Source organism: Pristiophorus japonicus, chromosome 9 (genome assembly GCF_044704955.1).
Source record: "Pristiophorus japonicus isolate sPriJap1 chromosome 9, sPriJap1.hap1, whole genome shotgun sequence".
Taxonomy (NCBI): Eukaryota; Metazoa; Chordata; class Chondrichthyes; family Pristiophoridae; genus Pristiophorus; species Pristiophorus japonicus.
This window is the reverse complement of record NC_091985.1, coordinates 161,083,927-161,110,548: the sequence shown is the minus strand read 5'-3', so window position 1 is coordinate 161,110,548 and position 26,622 is coordinate 161,083,927. Positions and strand designations below refer to the sequence as shown.

At 45.8% G+C, this 26,622-nt stretch overlaps 1 protein-coding gene across 1 annotated transcript in view; it reads right to left on the bottom strand.

The window, feature by feature from the left end:
- dop1a (DOP1 leucine zipper like protein A) overlaps positions 1-26,622 on the bottom strand; it is a 160,979-nt gene that overhangs the window by 60,175 nt on the left and 74,182 nt on the right. The window contains exons 13-15 of the mRNA XM_070891017.1: positions 15,176-15,205; positions 10,952-11,182; positions 8,217-8,838 (exon numbers count right to left, since the gene is read on the bottom strand). Of these exons, the coding sequence (XP_070747118.1) occupies positions 8,217-8,838; positions 10,952-11,182; positions 15,176-15,205 (883 nt within the window). The remainder of the gene's footprint in view (positions 1-8,216; positions 8,839-10,951; positions 11,183-15,175; positions 15,206-26,622) is intronic.

Below are 26,622 nucleotides of genomic sequence, written 5' to 3'. Positions count from 1 at the left end.
TTTCGGCCCATTGTGTCTGCGCCGGCTGACAAAGAGCCGCACGGCCCTTGGTCAGCAGCCCCAAAGGTTACATATAAACCTATGAACAATGACGGAAAGGCAAAGAGCATCCAGCCCAACCAGTCCGCCGAACAGAACTGCGACACCCCATACACTGAAACATTCTGCACTCCAATCCAACCGGAGCCATGTGATCTCCTGGGAGAGGCAAAAATCAGATAAAAACCCAGGTCAATTTAGGGAGAAAAAATCTGGGAAAATTCCTCACCGACCCATCTAGGCGATCGAAACTAGTCCAGTAGATCACCCTGGCTGTATTCTATTCCCTGCAGTACTTACCATTATATCTGCACCGTCCAACAAAAGGTCATCCAGTCTAATCCCAATTACCAGCTCTAGGTCCGTAACCCTGTAGGTTACGGCACTTTAAGTGCCCATCCAACCATCTCTTAAAAGTGGTGAGGGTTTCTGCATCCACCACTCTTCCAGGCAGCGAGTTCCAGATCCCCACAACCCTCTGCGTAAAGAAGCACCCCCTCAAATCCCCTCTAAACCTTCCACCAAACACCTTAAATCTATGCCCCCTCATAATAGACCCTTCCACCAATGGAAATAGGGCCTTACTATCCACTATGTCCAGGCCCCTCAATATTTTGTACACCTCAATGAGGTCTCCTCTCAACCTCCTCTGTTCCAATGAGAACAAACCCAGCCTATCCAATCTGTCCTCATAACTGAGATTCTCCATTCCAGGTAGCATCCTAGTAAATCTCCTCTGCACCCTCTCCAGTGCAATCACATCCTTCCTATAATACGGCGACCTGAACTTCAAGCAGTACTCCAGCTGTGGCCTAACCAAAGTATTATACAATTTAAGCATAACCTCCCTGTTCTTATATTCTATGCCTCGGCCAATAAAGGAAAACATTCCGTATGCCTTCTTAACCACCTTATCCACCTGACCTGCTACTTGGACAAGCACTCCAAGGTCCCTTTGTTCATCTACACTTTTAAGTGGCCTACCGCTTAATGTGTATACCCTTTCCTTATTAGCCCTCCAAAAGTGCATTACCTCACACTTCTCTGAATTAAATTCCATTTGTCACTGCTCTGCCCACCTGACCAGTAGATTGATATTCTCCTGCAGCCCATGACTTTCCTCTTCATTATCAACCACACAGCCAATTTTAGTGTCGTCTGAAAACTTCTTAATCATACTCCCTGTTATGCTCATAATAAAGTAATGCAACTGAGTACTGTAGACAGTGAGTAAGTGTGACCTTAGCTCCTTTATTTAAACTCCAGAGTGCTGGTACAGCATGGGAAGCCTGCTTATATACAGTGCTCCCAAGGGATGCTGGGATCCCCTGGGACTCCAACAGGTAGGCCCTCTGGTGGCGGTATGATACAGGTTGCCTCGGGTTACATACATAACACTCCCTATGCTCAAATCTAAATCGTTGATATATAACCACAAAAAGCAAGGGATCCAGTACTGAGCCCTGCGGAACCCCACTGGAAACATCCTTCCAGTCACAACAACATCCATCAATCATTACCCTTTGCTTCCTATCTCCAAGCCAATTTTGGATCCAACTTGCCACTTTGCCCTGTATCCCATGGGCTTTAACCTTCATGACCAGTCTACCATGTGGGACCTTATCAAAAGCCTTGCTAAAGTCCATATATACTACATCATACACACTACCCTCATCAACCTTCTTGGTTACCTTCTCAAAAAATTCAATCAGGTTAGTCAAACACAATCTTCCCTTAACAAATCCGTGCTGACTGTCCCTAATTAATCCTTGCCTTTCCAAATGTAGATTTATCCTGTCTTTCAGGATTTTTTCCAATAATTTTCCCACCACTGAGGTTAGGCTGACAGGCCTGTAATGAGAGAGGATCTTATTGAAACATATAAGATTCTGAAGGGGCTTGACAGGGTAGATGCAGAGAGGATGTTTCCCCTTGTGGGGAAATCTAGAACTAGGGGGCATAATTTCAGAATAAGGGGTTATCCATTTAAAATGGAAACGAGGAGGAATTTCTTCTCTGAGGATCTTTGGAATTCTCTTTCCAAGAGAGCTGTGGAAGCTGGGTCATTAAGTATATTTAAGTTGGAGATAGATAGATTTTTGAATGATAAGGGAGTCAAGGGTTATGGGGAACTGGCAGGGAAGGAGAGTTGAAGCCAGGACCAGATCAGCCATGATCTTATTAAATGGCGGAGCAGGCTCAAGGGGCCAAATGGCCGACTCCTGCTCCTATTTCTTATGTAAAGTGGCGGCTCACCACCATCTTCTCGAGGGTAATTAGGGATGGGCAATAAATACTGGCCTTGCCAGCGACACTCACATCCCATGAACAAATGAAAAATGTTTTTGCCTAATTACCTAAAGACTTGAAAGACGTGGATTTATATAGCAACTTTCACGAGCTGGGGACATCTAGAAGCACTTTATAGCCAATGAAGTTCTTACTGAAGTGTAGTCACTGTTGTAATGTAGGAAACAGACCTAACAATTTGAGCACAGCAAGCTCCCACAAACAGCAATGCGATAATGACCAGGTTATGTTGATTGAGGGATAAATGTTGGCCAGTACACTGGGGGTAACTCCCCTGCTCTTCTTTGAAATGGTACAATGGGACCTTTTATGTCCAACTGAGGGGGCAGACCAGTGCCTCTAAAGAAGACACCTTAGAAAATCCGCTCAGTTAAAAGCTCAGCGTTATAACAGTTTCATTCATCCATTTCAGATTTACAACAACCACTATCCTCCTTTGAGGAAATCGTCCCCCAGAATTAATTAAATATGCTGGGCTAGGTTTCCGGCCCATTAACTACAAACAGGCAGAAGATCTAAGCTCACTTTCAGTGTGGAGTTGATCTTTGTTTTGGCTAGCTTTTGGCATGTAGCGCATTGCCAAACACAGTAATCTGGTCAATCTAATCTTTGTAAAACTAGGATCAAATTTTAAAAGCTGCAAAATTAGGATTTGAAGGTACAGTAACATGGATCATTCTGATCCAAAGGAGTGAGTAGTCAGATGAATGGTGTGTAGATTTAAACCTCTATAAAAAGTTATGGCCACAGCCCCCCCCCACCACCAAAAAACACAGTTCTGACCACTACACCTGAATAAATAACACAACAACATTCTTAATTTGATTCCAGATACCTCCCTTTCATTGGTGTATCAGGGGGATGATTAATTGATAGACTCAGTAGGATGAAACTTAATTTGTTCTGTACTTCTAGACAGTAACATTTGGTAAACTTGTCCACAAAATTGCTTCTTTGCCTCAACATAGCCAAAGACCGATGCTTCTGAACTATTTTCACCTTGGTTAAACTCATCATCAGGATATGCTGGTTGAGGCTTAAAACTTTATCAGAGTTAGTGTGGTCTACATCAGTCTTTTAAAAGCTACGTTAAGGCCAGTGTTTGCAGTTCCTGTGCATTAGTGAAGCCCTTGATGCCCGAGTCACTTTGATCTTTTTTCAATACTGTATTGGCTGCAGAGCAGTTTTATGACAATCAGTGTCTTCAGGCAAGAGATGAGAAGAGAAAAATAATGGAAAAAAAAAACAGGACATTAAATCCACAGATAAGATAGGCACATTGGCACTTTTAATCCGTTAATAAAATCAAAAATGTAACGACAATCTTCCTAACAAGTTGAATGGAGATTTAATATGCATGCAGGTTGAAATTCTGATTCATGCCCTTGTGTAAAATTCCTAGAAGCACTATTTTAATGAAGTCGTTTATGTGTTATAAGTAGGTTAACTAGATAAAACAGAAAATTGCACAGTCTACTATTGGTTAATAGTCTGAATAGGTAAAATTATAACAAGCAGCAGAAAAGTTTTTTTTTTAAAACCACAAAGGTTCTCTGGGAAAATCAATGAGATTAAATTCCACTTGGTTAGTTTTTCACTGGTTTATCTATCCCCAGGGCCTATCTGGTGTTAAAGCCCCTTTTTCAGAGTCTAGAATCCTGAACTTAAAGAAAGGTAACTTCGATGGTATGAGATGTGAATTGGCTAGAATAGATTGGCGAATGATACTTAAAGGGTTGACGGTGGATAGGCAATGGCAGACATTTAAAGATCACATGGATGAACTTCAACAATTGTACATCTCTGTCTGGCATAAAAATAAAACGGGGAAGGTGGCTCAACCGTGGCTAACAAGGGAAATTAGGGATAGTGTTGAAGTCAAGGAAGAGGCATATAAATTGGCTAGAAAAAGCAGCAGACCTGAGGACTGGGAGAAATTTAGAATTCAGCAGAGGAGGACTAAGGGTTTAATTAGGAGGGGGAAAATAAGAGCATGAGAGTAAGTTTGCAGGGAACATAAAAACTGACTGCAAAAGCTTCTATAGATATGTGAAGAGAAAAAGATTAGTGAAGACAAATGTAGGCCCCTTGCAGTCAGAATCAGGTGAATTTATAATAGGGAACAAAGAAATGACAGACCAATTGAACAAATACTTTGGTTCTGTCTTCAGGAAGGAAGACACAAATAACCTTCCGGAAATATTAGGAGACTGAGGGTCTAGCGAGAAGGAGGAACTGAAGGAAATCCTTATTAGAAGGGAAATTATGTTCGGGAAAATGATGGGACTGAAGGCCGATAAGTTCCCAGGGCCTGATAGTCTGCATCCCAGAGTACTTAAGGAAGTGGCCCTAGAAATAGTGGATGCATTCGTGGTCATTTTCCAACATTCTATAGACTCTGGATCAGTTCCTATGGATTGGAGGTTAGCTAATGTAACCCCACTTTTTAAAAAAGGAGGGAGAGAAAACAGGTAATTATAGACCGGTTAGCCTGATATCGGTGGTGGGGAAAATGTTGGAATCAATTATTAAAGATGTAATAGCAGCGCATTTGTAAAGCAGTGACATGATCGGTCCAAGTCAGCATGGATTTATGAAAGGGAAAACATGCTTGACAAATCTTTGAATTTTTTGAGGATGTAACTAGTAGAGTGGACAAGGGAGAACCAGTGGATGTGGTGTATTTGGACTTTCAAAACGCTTTTGACAAGGTCCCTCACAAGAGATTAGTGTGCAAAATTAAAGCACATGGGATTGGGGGTAATGTACGGACGTGGATAGAGAACTGGTTGGCAGACAGGAAGCAGAGAGTAGGAAGAAACGGGTCCTTTTCAGAATGGCAGGCAGTGACAAGTGGGATAAACATAGAAAATAGATGCAGGAGTAGGCCATTCGGCCCTTCGAGCCTGCACCACCATTCAATAAGATCATGGCTGATCATTCACCTCAGTACCTCTTTCCTGCTTTCTCTCCATACCCCTTGATCCCTTTAGCCTTAAGGGCCATATCTAACTCCCTCTTGAATATATCCAACGAACTGGCATCAACAAGCGGCAGAGAATTCCACAGGTTAACAACTCTGAGTGAAGAAGTTTCTCCTCATCTCAATCCTAAATTTCTTACCCCTTATCCTTCGACTATGTCCCCTGGTTCTGAACTTCCCCAACATCGGGAACATCCTTCCTGCATCTAACCTGTCCAGTCCCGTCAGAATTTTATATGTTTCTATGAGATTCCCTCTCATCCTTCTAAACTCCAGTGAATACAGACCCAGTCGATCCAGTCTCTCCTCATATGTCAGTTCTGCCATCCCGGGAATCAGTCTGCTGAACCTTCGCTGCACTCCCTCAATAAGCAAGAACATCCTTCCTCAGATTAGGAGACCAAAGCTGAACACAATATTCCAGGTGAGGCCTCACCAAGGCCCTGTACAACTGCAGTAAGACCTCCCTGCTCCTATACTCAAAATCCCCTAGCTATGAAGGCCAACATGCCATTTGCCTTCTTCACTGCCTGCTGCCAACTTTCAATGACTGATGTACCATGACACCCAGGTCTCGTTGCACCTCCCCTCTTCCTAATCTGCCACCATTCAGATAATATTCTGTCTTCGTGTTTTTGCCACAAAAGTGGATAACCTCACATTTATCCACATTATACTGCATCTGCCATGCATTTGCCCACTCACCTAACCTGTCCAAGTCACCCTGCAGCCTCTTAGCATCCTCCTCAAAGCTCACACCGCCACCCAGCTTAGTGTCATCCGCAAGGTTCAGTGCTGGGACCCCAGCTATTTACAATATACATTAATGATTTAGATGAAAGGAATTGAATGTAATATCTCCAAGTTTGCATATTATCTGAATGGTGACAGATTAAGAAAAGGGGAGGTGTAACGAGACCTGGGTGTCATGGTACATCAGTCACTGAAAGTTGGCAAGTAGGTACAGCAGGCTGTGAAGGTGGCAAATGGCATGTTGGCCTTCATAGCGAGAGGATTTGAGTAGATGAGCAGGGAGGTCTTGCTGCAGTTGTACAGGGCCTTGGTGAGACCACACCTTGAATATTCTGTACAGTTTTGGTCTTCTAATCTGAGGAAGGACATTCTTGCTATTGAGGAAGTGCAGCGAAGGTTCACCAGACTGATTCCTGGGATGACAGGACTGACATATGAAGAAAGACTGGATCGACTCAGCTTATAGTCACTTGAATTTAGAAGAATGAGAAGGGATCTCATAGAAACATATAAAATTCTGACCGGATTGGATAGGTTAAATGCAGGAAGAATGTTCCCGATGTTGAAGTCCAGAACCAGGGGTCACAGTCTAAGAATAAGGGGTAAGCCATTTAGGACCGAGATGAGGAGAATCTTCTTCACTTAAGAGAGTTGTGGGCATGTGGAACTCTCTACCACAGAAAGTTGTTGAAGCCAGTTCGTTAGATATATTCAAAAGGGAGTTAGATGTGGCCCTTACGGCTAAAGGGATCAAGGGGTATGGAGAGAAAGCAGGAATGGGGTACTGAAGTTGCATGATCAGCCATGATCATATTGAATGATCATCATCATAGGCAGTCCCTCGAAATCGAGGAAGACTTGCTTCCAATCTTAGCATGAGTTCTTAGGTGGCTGAACAGTCCAATAAGGGAACCACAGTCTCTGTCACAGGTGAGACAGATAGTCACTGAGGGAAAGGGTGGGCAGGGAGCCTGGTTTGCTGCATGCTCCTTCCGCTTAATTTCTGCATGCTCTCGGCGACGATACTCGAGGAGTTCAGCGCCCTCCTGAATGCACTTCCTCTACTTAGAGCGGTCTATGATTGAAGGGCCTAATGGCCTACGCCTGCACCTATTTTCTATGTTTCTATGTTTTGTCCTTTTGGAAAACTGGAATTGTCGAGCAGTAAAACAAATTAAAGCTCAGCCATAAAATAACTCAAAATGTTAGCAACCCGGTTCCTCCACTTCGACCAGCTGATCGAGAAACTCAAGAAATGCAGAATGGCCCTGTTTTGAATAGTGCAGTCCCCACCAACGTTCCCCCTCAATTTTTGGGGTGCGGGGTCCCGTTAACTGGCTCATTCAAAATGTTGCATTGAAAAGCCGGTGAACAGTCTGCATGGGACCTCCAGACAGCTGCGCAGCTTGGCAGGAAGGTTTGTCTCCACCACTTACAATGGTCCAAAACGCTAACCATTCATTATTTTCTCAGGTCAATTTCAAAATTGCCGGTCATAGGGTCTTAACCACTCCCATTTATTTCAGGTCGAAACAGCTGTGCTTACTCACGAGTTTGCTCCTCGCTAAGATGCTCTGAACGGTGCAGGGGTCACACTTTGTATCAAGCACTAACGGCGGTTTAATGGTGCAGGTCAGAGCTGGAGACAACTGGGCAAAAGGTCACCACACAGAAGGAACATTTTTGTAGGATACTGTAATAGGGGACATAGTCTTAGAATAAGGGGTCGCCCATTTAAAACTGAGATGGAGGAATTTCCTCTCTCAGAGGGTTGTAAATCTGTGGAATTCTCTGCCCCAGAGAGGTGTGGTGGCTGGGTCATTTAATATATTTAAGACAGATTTTTGAGCGATAAGGAAGTAAAGGGTTATGGGGAGCAGGCAGGGAAGTGGAGCTGAGTCCATGATCAGATCAGCCATAACCTTATTACATGGTGGAGCAGGCTCGAGGGGTCAAATGGCCTACTCCTGCTCTTATTTCTTATGTTCTTATGTTCACTACAACGTTACAGCAGCCATATACTGGATAAATCGCGTTCACGCCCGCTGTAAGTGGTTCGTGCAGACTGTATTGTATGTAGCATGAGCATTTGCTCACCCTGCACATTTAAGTTGCATGAAAAAAAACTTACCAGTTTCTAATTTATTGGTCTGAGGTGAAGATGCTAGATTTCCTTCTGCAATGTAAACAGGAAAGCTGGAACACTCAAAGAAAAGTTGGCATGCAGCAGTGAACGCATGATGATACTCTTTCGAATCCTGCTGTTGCTCTGTTGCCTGAAATGTTGAATCGCCTTTGCCAGCAAGGTCACGGTTATCAGTCTGGCCTCCGTCTCTGGTCAGATCCATATGAAATGCTGCTGTAAATGCCTGGCAGATGACTTCATTGGGAATAATATAAAGAGTAATAAGCTGGGTCAAAAACTGCTCAAAGTACTCCAAGCAGTACTGCATTGTCGTCTTTTGAGTAGAGGTCCCCACAGGCACAGTCACTTTAGCCTCGTGTGATGCTGGTGATGGTATCACAGTATCCTCAGAGCCAACAGTGGAAGCAGTTTCAGTTTCTGAGGAAGTGCTGCCCTGTGGCACCGATCCTGAATCCTGACCCTCACCCAGCACTTTGTCAATGTCCTCAGTTTTGTCTGCCTGATACTGCACGAACTCTGTAAAACCACTTTCCGATGACTGGCTGCTCGGAGGATTTTCATTATCTTCAAACACATCACCAGAAGTCCCAAAGTTGGCCGATGAAACCTGATCAAAAGAAATTGATTGGATAAAAACAAATCTTAGAAAAAAAAAATATTCAATTGGTGTAGCTCTGTGGAGAAAAATTAACATTCCAGAAACCCCCCCCTTCGAGGGCACACAGAGTCCATTGGAAGATGCTCCTGCCATATAAAGAGTAATAAGCTGGGTCAGAAACGGCTCAAAGTACTCCAAGCAGCACTGTATTGTTGTCTTTTGAGTAGAAGTCCCCACAGACATAGTCACATTAGCCTTTAGCTACAGGTTGATGGGCGAGATGCGTCAGCTGAAACTTTAATTTTTTGTTACTTAATCTTCATTGCAATAATTATGCATCAGAACTAAAATGTTAAAGGGACAAGAAGGTAGTCTTGTTTGAAACATAGAAAATAGGTGCAGGAGTAGGCCATTCTGCCCTTCGAGCCTGCACCACCATTCAATAAGATCATGGCTGATCATTCACTTCAGTACCCCTTTCCTGCTTTCTCTCCATACCCCTTGATCCCTTTAGCCATAAGGGCCATATCTAACTCCCTCTTGAATATATCCAATGAACTGGCATCAACAACTCTCCGCGGCAGGGAATTCCACAGGTTAACAATTCTGTGAGTGAAGAGGTTTCTCCTCATCTCAGTCCTAAATGGCCTACCCCTTATCCTTAGTGCTCCCTTTTACAGAAATTATATTCACCAGACTTTTCTTTCTTGGTTCTGTAAAAACATCAATATTATTGCCTACATGGAGAAGGCAATCAGAGCTACTCTAGTATCATCATTGATGAGAGCATCTTAGAGCAAAAAACAGCAGGGCCTTCAAAGTTGGACCTACCTGACACAGATGTAGCCTGACCTACCGAGTATTCCAACCATTTTCTGTTTTAGATTGCAGCATAGAAACATAGAAAATAGGTGCAGGAGTAGGCCATTCGGCCCTTCGAGCCTGCACCACCATTCAATAAGATCCTGGCTGATCATTCCCTCAGTACCCCTTTCCTGCTTTCTCTCCATTCCCCTTGATCCCTTTAGCCGTAAGGGCCATATCTAACTCCCTCTTGAATATATCCAATGAACTGGCATCAACAACTCTCTGCGGCAGGGAGTTCCACAGGTTAACAACTCTCTGAGTGAAGAAGTTTCTCCTCATCTCCGTCCTAAATGGCCGGCCCTTATCCTAAGACTGTGTCCCCTGGTTTTGGACTTCCTCAACATCGGGAACATTCTTCCCACATCTAATCTGTCCAGTCCCGTCAAAATCTTATGTTTCTATGAGATCCCCTCTCATCCTTCTAAACTCCAGTGTCTAAAGGCCCAGTTGATCCAGTCTCTCCTCATATATCAGTCCTGCCATCCCTGGCAGCAGCCGCAGTAGTTTGCCTTTGGATCCATCTGAAAATTGGCTTTCCAGCTGGTGCATTCGACTATTCCAAAGTCACACATCCCCTTCTCCCAACCCCACCCCACCACACAATGTTTCTTGGGATGCTATCCATAAACAAGTTCTGGCAAATAGATGAAGTGTTACTTTGAATGTATTGTTTGCATTTTCAATAAAATGGGAAGAATTTATCGCAAAAACAGAAGCTCCTTCCAGACTTACCTTGCCCTTGAATAAAACAAACACATAAACATCATAGAAACACTTCTTGCTCTCTCGATAGCTCGCCAGGTTTATCCAGTGGGTTGCTGAGCCATTCCAACCAGAAGAAAAGTTCCCAAGTTCAATATCTGCTCTTTGCTCACTTAGTTGATCTCAACCAGGAGGGATACTGCCCTCAGTCCACTGGCACTGGCTTGGTGGGAGAAGGGAAATCAAACTGGGTTCCTGCTCTGATCCACTGAAAATTGGCAAGAAAATTCAAGAAGTATAAAAAGTTCCATATAGTTAGTTGGACTGTCTAGGAAGTCTCTAAATATCATTTGTAGCCTTCTTAATGTTAGCAGAGTGTGACTGACCCCTCAGGCATGCCCTTTGCCTTCTTAATTGAGTATCTTGCCATGTTACGGGGGTATTCCTTTCGGACAATAGGGTCATAAAATGAAAAAAGGGTAAAGTTCCAAACAATACATTCAAAGCAATACTTTATCAAAACTTCATCAAACCACACAACAGACAAGTGTACCTTTCTCTCTTCTTTCTGTTGGACAAAGCTGGCGTGTCCTGGAAAATGCAGTCTACACTCTACCCCAGGTGACAGCAAGGGTGGCTGCACTTTACTAAGTATCTTCGAGCACAGCTTTAGGCAGTCAGTGAGTTCAGAGAGGCATAAAGCCTGCAGGTGACTTGTCAGACCAGACACCATCCGTAGCAACAGCTGGGGCAAATGTTCTGTTTGAATCTCGATGTAGGTCTCCTGATGGGGAGAAATAATGAAGCATTACCCTCGGCAATCTATTTGCAAACAAGCTGATCATACAGACATAGCACAGCAGACAGGTGCTGTTGGCTTGCTGTTTAAAACGGGAATAGTGATTTTAGAAACATAGAAACATAGAAAATAGGTGCAGGAGTAGGCCATTCGGCCCTTCTAGCCTGCACCGCCATTCAATGAGTTCATGGCTGAACATGCAACTTCAGTACCCCATTTCTGCTTTCTCGCCATACCCCTTGATCCCCCGAGTAGTAAGGACTTCATCTAACTCCTTTTTGAACTCCTTTTACTCTCTAAAATAAAATGTAATTGGCAAATATATATTTAAATCCATTGGACTCATTAAAGCGGAAAAACCTCGACAATCTGGACAGAGAAAGTAGCGACTTCTCTTCTTCCAGCACAAGAATGAAGCAGGTAGTTCCCGCTCTAAATACTTAGAGTTAGCAAAGTCTTTACTGTTCTTCAGTTGCAGGGGTAGTGGGGCAGGAGATCTTGATTCTTTAGCCCAGAAAAGCCATCAGGATGGGTAAATATTTCTTAGTAGTTTACTGATGCAGAACCATTCAGAAATCAGAAGTTAGTGAACAATTAACATGGGTCACCACTTCGAACCTTCACAATCAAGTAATTTCACCAACCTTGGAAATAATATGTCCTGCACAGCTCTAGCATTGCCCACGAGTAATCCATACGACTGGATCTCGTTTTAACAAGCTCTGCAAAACAAATTATGTTCCCGGAGGCAAACACTCATTCAGACGAACAATTTTATTGTTCAAGAATTCAGGCAATATTGAAGATGGTTGGACTTTGAGCCAATTAAAAACTATATAGCTGTAGGCGCAACTTTCTGTCGGGGTCAGGAGCTTCAATTGCTGCGGCGTCCTGGATGTTATCAGAACCCTTGTGCAAATGTAACTAATTCTCATCAAGGGTTGAATTTATTATAGTTCAGATCATAGATTAGTTCCAAAACAGTTTATATAGGACTAGTTTGTTACAGTGAGATGCCATTGTGTTTTGTATTTTTTTTGTTGAAGGAAAGTGTTAGCACAATGTGATAATGCAAAAAGCAAAGCTGGCAATATAGTGCAGAATCCTCACAAGTATGTAACACATGAATAACTAACAATACTTCTCAAGCCTTAGAAATGACTAAGTATTTATAAACTATAGGTATTACAATCAAGTGACATCAATAAAAGATGTGAAGCTTTCCACAAGGATGAGATAGTTTCTGAAACCATATACAAATGAGTGTGAATTTTCTTAAGCGGTGCCATTAGCAACAGGAAGGATAGACATTTGCAATAACACCATAAAAACATTCTTGAAATGATACTATATCAACAGTGTTAGCTCAAAGTCATCTAAGATGCGGGTCGAAATGTGAACTTGTCTGAATTTTGCCACACACTTTGAAGAGTTCCTGAAGTCCAGCCTTCATTTCAAAACTTTCAAATGAAGACCATACTTTTTTGAAACTCCAGAAAAAGATTAAACTTACTGTGAGTATGTATTTTCCTTTCCAGTGCCATCTTTGATAATCCAGACTCAAGCTGATAACTTAATGGCCTGGAATTTTCAGTCAGCGGCGAAGCAAGGGGGTTCGCTGCTGGCCCCGAAGTAAGTTTTGCTCAAAGATTGTCAGATCTGTGTGGCCAGAATTTCTGGTTTTCTGACGCATAATTGAAATCAACGGAAATTAGTAGGGAAGAGCAGCCAATCAAAACGCAGAATTCTCACAGACAGCAAACCAGGAAGTGGGTAAGCTCCTTTTAGTCTAATTTTTTCAAAATATTTTAAAGAGCAGGCTCGAGGGGTCAAATGGCCTACTCCTGCTCTTATTTCTTATGTTCTTATGTTCACTACAACGTTACAGCAGCCATATACTGGATAAATCGCATTCACGCCCGCTGTAAGTGGTTCGTGTGGACTGTATTGTATGTAGCATGAGCATTTGCTCACCCTGCACATTTAAGAGCAAAAAAAAAAGATTAGGGCGCTCACATGGGGAAAAGGAAATCCTGAAATAAAGATGAACAAACTATTACAAAAGAATGTAATTTTTTTTTTTTTACTTTCTTAAAATTTAACGTGCTAAATTTGACACTCCACAAAATTAAAATTAGTTTTTCAGGGCCATAACATTTGTTTAGCAGTCAATACGCTGTTAAAACCACAATTACACTTAATCCAAATGGGTCTAACTGTTAATGGGATATTTAACAGCGTAATAATCGTGGAACAGGCCATTTCCATGATTTGACAGATTACACCGATTGCCGGCGAAGGGGGGGGGGGGGAACACAGTGCAGCCTGTGGCGGAGCAGTGAATGACCAACCGCAACTTCAGGATTTCCACACTCGGCTGCGCATGCGCTAAATCCTGAAATTGTGGTCCGTTTCAACGGCAAAATGCTGGCAAATTACAGACCATTCGCTTTAAAATAACATCTGAAGTCAAGAACCGTAACATGCCTGCCTTGAAACACCAATCATGCTGGTGGCTTTCCCAAGCAAGCTGGTTTTGCGTGCAAAATCAATAGTAACTGAGGAACACAGTTTCATTAAATTCACCACTATAGCCTCCCAAATCCGTGCCCATCTTTCTATGTTTGAATCCATCCAATCAGGTTCCCACCCCCACCATAGTATTGAAACGGCCCTGATCAAAGACTGTGACTGTGGTAGACCATTCCTCCTCATCCTTCGCGGCCTGTCTTCAGCCTTTGGCATGGATGACGACCAATGTCTTTCCTCTATCGTCCAGCTGGGTGGAACTGCCTTTGTCTGGTTCTGTTCTTATCTATCGAATCGTAGGCAGAGAATCACCTGGCTTCTTTTCCTGTTACCACTAAAGCACCCCCAGGATTTATCCTTGGCCCCCTTCTATTTTTCATCTGCATGCTGCCCTTCGCTGGTATCATCCGAAAACACATCAGGTTCCACATGCACACTGATGACACTCAGCTTCATCTCACCAACATCTCTCTTGGTCCCTCCGCTGTCTCTGATCTGCCACACACCTTATTTGACATCCAATATTGCATGAGCAGAAACTTCTTCCAACTACATATTGGGAAGACCGAAGCCATTGTCTTTGGTGTCAGTCACAAATTCCGTTCCCTGACCACCGTTTCTATTCCTGGCAACTGTGTGAAGCTGATCCACACCGTTCGCAACCTTGGTGCTGTTTTTGACCACGCCGAGCTTCTGACCATATATTGGCTCCATCAACAAGACTGCCTATTTCCACCTCCGTAACATCGCCCCACTCCGCCTTTGCCTCAGCTCATCCGCTGCTGAAACCCTCATCCATGCCTTTGGTACCTCGAGACAAGACTATTCCAATACTCTCCTGGCCAACCTCCCATCTTCCACCCTACATAAATGCGCTCATCTAAAACTCTGCTGCCTGTTTCTCAACTCGCACCAAGTCTTGTTCATCCATCACCCTTGTGCTTGCTAACCTACGCCAGCTTCCAAGTCAGACAACGCCTCAATTTTAAAATTCCCATCCTTGTTTTCAAATCCCTCCATGGCCTAGCCTTTGAGATCACTGCGCTCCTCCAATTCTGGCCTCTTGTACCACCCCGATTTTAATCAGTCCACCACTGCCCGCCGTGCTTTCAGCTGCGATTGCCCCAAGCTCTGGAATTCTCTCCCTAAACCTCTCTACCTTTATGATGCTCCTTAAACCAAATTTTGGTCTTCTGTTCCGATATCTTCTCCTGTGGCTTGGTGTCAAAAATGGTTTTATTGTTTTGTTAACGGTGCTATATTAATGTACGGTGTTGAAAATAAAAAGCTAGTAAATTAGTACAGATATAAAGAAATAAAACAGCAAATAACATTTTTAAACAAGCTGGGTCCCCAAAACCCACTCCAGAATGACATGCAATGATACAACGGTTTTATTGATGAGGAAGCAGAAAGATTAGAAGTGATACGAGGGTAGGAGTCCCATACCTGACATAGTACTCTCATACTTCGAGTAGGCTTTAAAAGAAGAAAGCAGAGGTTTATAAAAAAGCACAGTTGTCACATTTAAGAGGACAGGAAGAGAATAGAAGTTACTGAAATATTCCTGAACAGTTCCCTGCAGTTCATACTTCTTTCTCCTTCTCTCCCCCATCCCTCAGGCTCAGAGTATTTTGTCATGTACTCAGTTGCCTCTACTGTCCTGTAACACACAAGGACACCCTTCGTCCTTGTCTAATTTTAAGTAGGAAAATCAGCAGACATCAATTTCATATGTGAAGGTAGTAAAACAGACACAAAAGGCTACTGTTTGGTCAGGTGCAATATATTCTGCCACACCAAATGAAGGATCCTAGAAAAGCAGAAGACTTCATAAATGTAATTAATAAAATCATGTTCCAGTGACACATCCTTAGATACAGTCTGCCTTGTCCTTAAATGCAGCTCAATTTCCAATCAGCAAAAAGCATATACCTGCAAGTCTGAGTGTGGTTATTTGATCACCTGCTGACACTCACCATCAAGGGGTGCACATGAATAATGGGAAATTGGCCAGGCTATCACAGGGCAATCATTATCGTGGAAACACCCCAGCAAGGAGAGGGGATGGAAGCAAATAGATAAGTGGAAAAAAATAACCTTGGTGCCAAACAGAAGTCACATGGTTCTTCCCAATCCCACTGTGTATATGGCTTTTGGAAGAACGACTCCACACTTTTGAGAGATGTCTAGAATAGAGACTAAATTGTGGAACAAGGATTTAATAAACAAACTAAAATCAGAAGTTCCAAGTTGAATTGAATAAAAAAAAAGACTAAGAATAAGAGAAATGAGGGGCAGGTAAGGAAGGAGCTTAGCATGTAACGTTTGAACTGCATTGAAAAAATGAAGGAGGACCTAAGAAAAGTAAACTAACATTCTTCCCCATAAAACGCAGTAAGCCAAGTACTGTAATTGATGATAGCTGATACCAAAGCTAGCTTGGAGCATCACAATGCTGAAATTCCCAAACCACAAATGTACGTAAATGGCTTCATGTAGCTCCTTTGTAGAGACAGTGTCGAGAGAAGCCCTTTTTCACCCACTGGCTCATGAAGTCGTCATGTGAACAATGAGCATCTATTTTCCCTAATGGTTCTTGACCAGCTCAGGAATAACACCGTTTAATACATTTCCCACCTCACGACACACTTTTCAAGTGATGGACTTACGTACATTATCGTTATTAAATCAAACATCTGCACAGAACACAAGGAGTCTTCAAATCAATAAAATTAACCTTCCTTTTGAAGGAAGCTGGATATAGTGTGTGGTGTTGGATAAAGTTTTAACATGTGATAAATTAAACTCAGAGTAACTTCAGAGAAAGAACAGTGACCCGGGGACCAGTTGGACAGCAGCTGATGACAGCTTTGGCTGTGGAGGCCGACAGAATGGCAAAGAATGAGCTATGTTATGGACTGCACATTATACTCACCGAATTCTGCTTTCTGCTGCAGAGGCTCAGCTATTCCCCTATAAGATACTGCCATCTTCAAGTTCCGCAGCCTGATGGAGCATTATATCGTAATACAAGTTTCAATCAGATAAGCTACAGACCATATTTTGGGGTCCAGCAGTACCGAGGACCATGCAAGATAGTCTCTCGCAATGCGCTCCAAGTAGGTTCCAGCATAGATTTGGCTTCAAATATATTCGGAATGCAAATCAGCACTTGAAGTGTAACTTAATAAGGGTAATTTTAACCCCCAAAACGGACGGGTTGGGGTCGAGTGGGATGTTAAAAAATTTTTTTTAAATGTCAAACATGAGCCCAACCCGCCCATTTCCGGTTTTAACAGAGGCGAGAGGGGGGGACAAGCAACCTACCCACTCCCAGGATGCGGGTTGGATATTTTGTTATAATGAGGCTTCACGCCTCATATTTAACCTGTTTTCCTGGTATAACCCTGGCCTGCCGGATTTCCTGGGCCTTGGGAAACCCGGCAGCTAAACATAGAAAATAGGTGCAGGAGTAGGCCATTCGGCCCTTCTAGCCTGCACCGCCATTCAATGAGTTCATGGCTGAACATTCAACTTCAGTACCCCATTCCTGCTTTCTCGCCATACCCCTTGATCCCCCTAGCAGTAAGGACCTCATCTAACTCCTTTTTGAATATATTTAGTGAATTGGCCTCAACAACTTTCTGTGGTAGAGAATTCCACAGGTTCACCACTCTCTGGGTGAAGAAGTTCCTCCGCATCTCGGTCCTAAATGGCTTACCCCTTATCCTTAGACTGTGACCCCTGGTTCTGGACTTCCCCAACATTGGGAACATTCTTCCTGCATCTAACCTGTCTAACCCCGTCAGAATTTTATATGTTTCTATGAGGTCCCCTCTCATTCTTCTGAACTCCAGTGAATACAAGCCCAGTTGATCCAGTCTTTCTTGATAGGTCAGTCCCGCCATCCCGGGAATCAGTCTGGTGAACCTTCGCTGCACTCCCTCAATAGCAAGAATGTCCTTCCTCAGGTTAGGAGACCAAAACTGTACACAATACTCCAGGTGTGGCCTCACCAATGCCCTGTACAACGGTAGCAACACCTCCCTGCCCCTGTACTCAAATCCCCTTGCTATGAAGGCCAACATGCCATTTGCTTTCTTAACCGCCTGCTGCACCTGCATGCCAACCTTCAATGACTGATGTACCATGACACCCAGGTCTCTTTGCACCTTCCCTTTTCCTAATCTGTCACCATTCAGATAATAGTCTGTCTCTCTGTTTTTACCACCAAAGTGGATAACCTCACATTTATCCACATTATACTTCATCTGCCATGCATTTGCCCACTCACCCAACCTATCCAAGTCGCTCTGCAGCCTCACAGCATCCTCCTCGCAGCTCACACTGCCACCCAACTTAGTGTCATCCGCAAATTTGGAGATACTACATTTAATCCCCTCATCTAAATCATTAATGTACAGTGTAAACAGCTGGGGCCCCAGCACAGAACCTTGCGGTACCCCACTAGTCACTGCCTGCCATTCTGAAAAGTACCCATTTACTCCTACTCTTTGCTTCCTGTCTGACAACCAGTTCTCAATCCATGTCAGTACACTACCCCCAATCCCAAAAGGAGGCGAGAGCTGCTTCGTGGGAAAGGTAAGTGCCTCTACAGCATTGCGTGTGGGCCAAGAGGAGCAGGTGTGCTCCAGCCCAGCCCACCAAGCTTCTACTTCCTTTCCTGCCATCGGACCCCCAACCCCCATGCAAAGAATCCAGAGATCTCGGACCCCCCCCTTCCCGATTAACCCAGCTGAAGCTTCCCTACCTTCTCCTGGCCTGTGGCCTCCTCTGGAGTGTCCCCCGCCAGACAAGGAGCCAAGCCTGTCACAATCAGGTTGGCTTCTGGGCGGGGAACCTGCTTGAAAGAGAAAAAAGGGCGCATGCTGTAGAGTCAAAACTCCAGTGTGGGGTCCCGGCCAAAGCATCTCTCCTTCCCCCCACCCCAGCCCACACGCACAAGACCCACCCCAGTAAATATCAGGATCAATGTAACAAGTATATTAACATGTGATCTATGATTTTTTTTTTAGTGCCAGTTATAGGAAGCATTCATCTTTCCTCAGCCCACCTGCATAATATTTTAGAGAGATGACATCATAAACGGTCCAGCTAATTTTGTAACTGAAGAGATGTTTAAATTCCTCAACTAAGTCCGAAAAGTGGAAGGTGAGATTTACCTGACTGGAGGGAGAATAAAAGACAATATTTACTTTTGTGTTATTTGGCATCATTGAGAGATTTTGTAAAAATCTTCAGAACAAGGGGCAAAAATGTAAATTTGATATAAAAAGATGCCATTGCCAGATTAGGTATGCAGTAAGAAGTACTGGCTATAGACATTCTGTAGCAGACAGGAAGGAAAAACATTATTTGTGCTACACAGTCTCTTGAAAATGGCCTCATTTAAGTCACCAGTGATGCCTGAACGGCCCAGGATACTGCTGCACGTTCCATTGTGGTTTTCACAAAGATGCCATTAAACATGCCAGCAGCCATGAAAATGCAGCACAATAGTAACATAGGAACAGGAGGAGGCCATTTAGCCCCTCGAGCCTGCTCCACCATTTAATCAGATCACAGCTGATCTGTATCTGAACTCCATTTAGCCACCTTGATTCCATAATCCCTCAATACCTTTGTCCAACAATCTATCTACCTCAGACTTAAAATTATTAATCGAGCTGGCATCTGCTGCTTTTTGTGGTGAGTCTCACACTTTTACCACCCTTGTGTGACGAAGGGTTTCCTAAATTCTCTCCTGAATGGCCTGGCTCTGGATGGTATAAAGTGGCAAAAGTTCTACAAAAGTCTTTGAGATGTTGCTGTCACCAGAACGCAAACTTCTTACACATCAAAATAGTTCAAAAATTTGCACTGAATAAAAGCTCTTGATCAGGGTCACTAATTGAGGGTTGTTCCTTTCCCCAATCTAGCTTGGAAGTACCAGAAATAAGCAGCACACAAAATGTAATTACATTTACTGGACTCCCACACAGGTTTAAAACGCTTTAAGAGATTCAGCATTACAAACCTGAGTCAAGATCTAGGAGATTCGAGCTTATTTCAGAAGTAGCGGTTTGAATGTCTGTCAAAAGCTGCTGTGTTGATGCACAATTTTTTCAGGAATATAATGTGTCGGGATGGAAGTTTAATGCACTCATTCTGCCGAGACCATGGCAGAAACTACGTACCTCTCCACTGGAGAAGAGTCAAGGGAAGGTCTATCCTAGTGTTGAGCTGAAGAACGACATTGACAAAAGTCTCGGAGGGAACTACTCACTTGCCTCTCAGTCACAGGAAGCACATGGCCCTGCAAGACCTGTATCAGTAGGAGGAGGTAAAAGAGAGAAATTTCACCTCTTACTAAAATTAAAATAAATCCGTTGGAAAAACTGGTACTTTTTCCAAAGATACGCCCATTATAAAAATAGGCACTATTTAGAGGTATTAATTAAGGATTATTGTAGGTCGCCAAAGGCGGCATATGGCCGCTAAACTTGCCGTTTTGTTTGCAAAATGGCATCCACGGTGCTTCTGGTTCAGGCCTCGCCCAACACCACCTTGGGCAGGGCATTGAGCGGGCACACGCAGCATGGACCAGGCGTATGCAGAGTAGGCAGATCATGACACGAATCAGAGTGCAAGGCTGATTTGAAGCCCGTTCTGCCATTTTGGAGCTCAACGGTTAACGCCCTCTCCTCAGCTTGTACAGCTGAACACATGTTCAGCAGCAGGAAGAACCCTCCCACCACCAACACTATTTAAAGGGATCCATCACCTACTTGCAGGTAAGTTGGTGATCGATTTCTACTGGCTGTTGCGGAGTTTGTAGAAGTGTTTGGTGGCTTGTACAGTTATTTAAAGTTGTTGAAGTCTACAGGGAGTGGTGAGGCAGGTGCTGAAGGGCATTATCCAGACTTCAAGGGGACTAAACAGACCACTTGGGTGCACTAGTAGGCCTTCTACTTGGCCTATAGCGTGACAGGGAGAATGAGCAGAGGCGACACAGAGCAGGACAAGCTGCAGGAAGAGGGAGGAGGGGGAGGTGGGCTGTCAGCAGGAGGCCATATCTGCCCAGGGTGCTTAGGGAGCAATACTCCAACTTGAACCTCAACGAAGAACGGTGCATCACCAAGGACATCCTCACTGAAATTTGCCACCTGCTGCAGCCACAACTGCAACCTTGGAGCAGGGTGAGGGCGGCATTGCCAGCGGCTGTGAGGGTCACGGTGGCCATGAACGTTTGTGCGTTGGTCTGCTTCCAGGCTGGAGCAGGAGATATTGGCAACATCTCACGTTTGCTGTGCACTGTTGCATAAGGGAGGTAACTGAGGCTCTGTATTCCAAGAGAGGTAAATACATTTCCTTTGCTCTGGCCAGAGAGCAGCAAGTGGAGTGAGCATGTGACTGCTCGGAGTGTAGGCTTCCCCATGGTGCAGGCTGCCATTGACTGCACGCACGTCGCTTTGCGGGCACTGCATCTTAACTCTGCAAGGGATTCCACTCCTTTAGTGTCAGCTGGTGTGTGACCATACTCAGCGAATCACACAGGTGAATGCCCGCTATCCTGGCCTCAGTCATGATGCTTTCATTCTGCGGCAGTCCACTGTCCCATCTGCATTTGAGCCACCATGGTAAACCAGAGGGTGGCTACTGGGCGACAGGGGTTATCCATTAATGACATGGCTTGTGATTCCTGAGCACAACCTTCACATACGTGGGCAGCATTCACACAATGAAAGCCATGGCTGCCACACAAAGTATCATCGAGCAGACAATTTGTGCGTTAATGCAACACTTCTGCTGCCTGGACCGCTCTGGAGCAGCAACACAGTACTCAGCAGAGCCGGTATCAAGACTCGTCATGGTCTGTTGCTGTCTGCACAACCTCGTCTTCATGCCCTCGCCACCAGCCATACGGCGACTGGCTGAGGAGGTGGTGCAAAATGGAGGAGGAGGGAAAGGAGGAGAAGGAAGGAGGGAGAGGAGAAGGAGGGAGAGGAAAGAGAGGGAAGGAGGAGGAGGAAGGAGGAGGGAGAGTAGGAGGAGAGGGGAAAGGGGAGTAGGAAGGAAGGAAGGAAGGAAGGGGAGGGAGGAAGGAAGGGGAGGGAGGAAGGAAGGGAAGGGAGGAAGGAAGGGAAGGGAGGAAGGAAGGGAAGGGAGGAAAGAAGGGGAGGAGGAAAGAAGGGGAGGAGGAAAGAAGGGGAGGAGGAAAGAAGGGGAGGAGGAAAGAAGGGGAGGAGGAAAGAAGGGGAGGAGGAAAGAAGGGGAGGAGGAAAGAAGGGGAGGAGGAAAGAAGGGGAGGAGGAAAGAAGGGGAGGAGGAAAGAAGGGGAGGAGGAAAGAAGGGGAGGAGGAAAGAAGGGGAGGAGGAAAGAAGGGGAGGAGGAAAGAAGGGGAGGAGGAAAGAAGGGGAGGAGGAAAGAAGGGGAGGAGGAAAGAAGGGGAGGAGGAAAGAAGGGGAGGAGGAAAGAAGGGGAGGAGGAAAGAAGGGGAGGAGGAAAGAAGGGGAGGAGGAAAGAAGGGGAGGAGGAAAGAAGGGGAGGAGGAAAGAAGGGGAGGAGGAAGGAAGGGGAGGAGGAAGGAAGAGGAGGAGGAGAAACATAGAAAATAGGTGCAGGAGGCCGCCATTCGGCCCTTCGAGCCTGCACTACCATTCAATAAGATCATGGCTGATCATTCCTGCTTTCTCTCCATACCCCTTGATCCCTTTAGCCGTAAGGGCCACATCTAACTCCCTCCTGAATATATCTAACGAATTGGCCTCAACAACTTTCTGCGGTAGAGAATTCCACTGGTTAACAACTCTCTGGATGAAGAAGTTTCTCCTCATCTCGGTCATAAATGGACAGCCTCACATTTATTCACATTGCCATGCATTTGCCCACTCACCTAATCTGTCCAAGTCACCCTGCAGCCTCTTAGCGTCCTCCTCACAGCTCTCACTGCCACCCAGCTTAGCGTCGTCTGCAAACCTGGAGATATTACACTCAATTCCTTCATTTAAATCATTAATGTATCTTGTAAATAGCTGAGGTCCCAGCACTGAACCTTGCGGTACCCCACTAGTCACTGCCTGCCATTCTGAGAAGAACCTATTTATCCCGACTCTCTGCTTCCTGTCTGCCAACCAGTTCTCTATCCACGTCAGTACATTACCCCCAATACCATGTGCTTTAATTTTGCACACCAATCTCTTGTGTGGGACCTTGTCAAAAGCCTTTTGAAAGTCCAAATACATCACATCCACTGGTTCTCCCTTGTCCATTGTACTAGTTACATCCTCAAAAAATTCTAGAAGATTTGTCAAGCATGATTTCCCCTTCATAAATCCAAGAGGAGGGAGGAGGAGGAAGAGGAGGGAGGAGGAGGAAGAGGAGGGAGGAGGAGGAAGAGGAGGGAGGAGGAGGAAGAGGAGGGAGGAGGAGGAAGAGGAGATGAGGAAGAGGAGGAGGAGGACGGGCAGGTGGAGGGGAGAGAGGAGGAGGTGGAGGGGTGAGGGGCGAGGGGTGGAGGGGCGAGGAGTGGAGGGGAGAGGAGTGGAGAGTGGGGGGGGGGGAGAGAGTGGGGGGGGGGGAGTGGGGGGGGAGAGCGGAGGGGAGAGCGGAGGGGAGAGCGGAGGGGAGAGCGGAGGGGAGAGCGGAGGGGGAGAGGAGACGGAGGAGGAGAGGAGAGGAGGAGAGAGGAGACGGAGGAGGGGAGGAGACGGAGGAGGAGAGGAGAGGAGGAGAGGAGAGGAGAGGAGAGGAGAGAGGAGACGGAGGAGGAGAGGAGAGGGGAGAGGGAGGAGGAGAGGGAGGAGGAGGAGAGAGGAGGAGGAGACGGAGGAGGAGAGAGTAGGGGAGAGGAGAGGAGGAGGGGGAGAGAGGAGGAGGAGAGAGGAGAAGGAAGGAACACAGATAGCCCTATTCTGACCGGGTTGTCCATGACTGACTCATCCGACTGTGATACCAGTAAACATGACTCCAATTCCCCATTTACCAACTGTCCCACACCTTACCTTCGCTCTGTCACTGACCACAATGCAAAAATAAAAGCAAACACAAACTAAACACTCCAAATCAAATTTATAGATGAAATTATACCATAGTGCATACAAACATATACTAACCATCCTTGTGCACTCCCTTAATGCCTTTGCCTGCCCTCGTGCTCCTACGCAGCTTTCCCCCAGTGACTGCAGCATGGCTGGGGGAAGGCTGCTGACTCTCAGTGGGGGACACTGCAGAAGGCCTTGCAGGACGACCTCGAGCAGCTCTGGGCCTAGGGGGCCCGGCTGTAGACTGCACCACCTCAGCCTGTGCGGCAGCAGTCTGGGCTGTGACAGGTTAGTGCAATGGCACTGGCGGAATGGGAGTACGACTTGTGTCACCCTCAGAGCGGACCAGAGAGCAGATTCTTGCTCCACGGAGCAACTGTTCCCCCCCCTGCCCCGGGGCGGTGCCTCAGCGATCCTAGTCATCTGATGGAGGACAGACTGCTGGACTGCCGTGACACCCTGCAAGCCCCTTTGAACACTGGTAAGCACAGCCAGGACGGCAGCACTCCGAGCTTGTGCGGCAGAAAGCTGAGCCTGCATGACAGAAGGCTGAGCTTCCACTGCACTCGTCCTGTGGCTGCTGCTTGTGCTGCAATGGAAGCCAAGTCTTCGGCCATCAGACGCTGCATCGTGGTTGGAACCGCAAGTGTGCTGATGGAAAGATTGGGCCCCAAGCTCTGCGCCAAGTCAGGCCAGATTCCTCCCTGTTCCTTGACATTGCACTCAGGCTTTCTGGCAGGCTGCCAATGCGCCAAGCATCTCGTGCAAAATCATTAGCCTTCTTCTGTAGGCTGCCCCATCGAAGTGCGCACCAGAATCCTCTGCAGCAGGACCCGTGTGTGACCTCACCCTCCAGGGAGCTGGCACTTTGCTGCCCTTGCCCTGGCAGCAGGCCGCTTCTGAGCGCTCCTCTAAAGTACGCAGAGTGTCCGTATCTGAGCTGGTGGCTGCGAGTGTGAAATCGAGTGACGGCGCTGTGTCGTCAGTATCACTGACTTCCTCCTCTTCCAGTTCCTGCGCCTCCACCACTGGCTGGCCAGGTGGCAGTTCTTGGGTATCTGAAGGGAGAAAGGCTCAAGGGTCGGGTTGTGTTGAGGGGAGGGGGAGAAAGCAAGAGGTGCATGCTTACACCATCTGCAGCTTGTAAATCAGAAGAGATTGTGGGATGAGGGGGTAGTGGGATGCGAGAAGGAGGATTCGGTATCAGCATACCGTTATCTTCGCTTGTTACAGCCCTGCCGCTGACCACGGGCTCAGCGATGGGCCGCTCCAATAGCACGTCTCCTCTATGGGGGTTCGGTCATGCAGATGCGCCTATGCCCCTTGCAGGTAGTCCCTGCTGCCTCCGGTTATGCGGCAACTTGTCCTGCAAGAGAAAGGGGAAGTGTGTCAGTGAGTGTGGTGCAATGTGTTTGGGTGATGTGGCTGTCATGGTTGAATAGCTGACAGTGTGCAAGGTGCGAGTATGATGCTTGTAGCAGTGCTAAGTGCCTGAGAGCTAGGTGAAGCTATGAATGTAAGGTACGACTCCTGATTGATGGAGATTGCTGGTAGGTGAGTGATGGGGGTGTGGTGCATTGAGCAGTGTATGAGGCTTGTGGTGCAGATGGGTCGGATACGGAGGTTGAAGATGAATTCACTGACCTTGATCACTCGTGTGTGACCACTGAACTTTCTGTGGCACTGCATTCAGGTCCTCGGGGCTGGACTTCTGGCATTGACCGCCATGGCTAACTGCTCCCACTGCCTTCGCAGAGTTTGTCTGCAGGGCTTCCTGGCCCCATGTGGATAGAGGATCTCTTTCCTCCTGTCCACCTCCCACACCAAAGACTCCAGTGCGGTATCTTGGAGCGCGCACTCCTCTCTGTAGCTCCATTAGTCAATTGTCCTTGCAGGTCAGACTCACTTCCCCCAGCCACTTCCAGCACCTGCTCCAGCCAGAACGCATCTACCTTCAAGAGGGGCAGGCCGGCTTCAAGAGGTGCTACAAGAAGTTCGCACAAACTTAGGCCCCCAGCTGAGGTGCTCAGCCATTTAACAGTTCAGCACTACCTCAATGCTGCAATCATTTAAATGAGCACACGTGATGCCTGCATCAGAAGCAACGGGCGCAGGTTAATCGTGCATCACAATCCCTGCGCCTGTTTTCGGGAGCGATCAAATTTAGCCCCCAGCCTATTCAGAAATCACTAGTACTCATCATCATCATCATAGGCTGTCCCTCGGAATCGAGGAAGACTTGCTTCCACTCTAAAAGTGAGTTCTTAGGTGGCTGTACAGTCCAATGTGAAAACCATAGTCCCTGCCACAGGTGGGACAATCGTTGAGGGTAAGGGTGAGTGAGACAGGTTTGCCGCACGCTCCTTCCGCTGCCTGCGCTTGGTTTCTGCATGCTCTCGGCGATGAGACTCGAGGTGCTCAGCGCCCTCCTGGATGCTCTTCCTCCACTTAGGGCGGTCTTTGGCCAGAGGCTCCCAGGTGTCGGTGGGGATGTTGCACTTTATCAAGGAGCACTATCTTGCGAACAAAAACATTTTTTAAATAATCACCCACAAAATAAGTAGTAATTTTTTCCATGAATACTCGGTTGATATTTTCTCTGATTGGCACAGTGTAATGTACAAACGACCACTGCTGTAGAGCATTGAGGATCGCAGGCAACTCAATAAAATGGCAGCATGCAATTTTTTGACAGTAATATTGTACAATTAGGAGACTATCAAAATACAGTACTACACTGGTAGTAGAAAAGCAACCTAAATCAAGGGCTCAAATGATGCTATAAAAACAGTCAGATGACAATGTAGCTGTGTGGTGTAGGTTACCTACCATCTCAACATTCTTTGCCA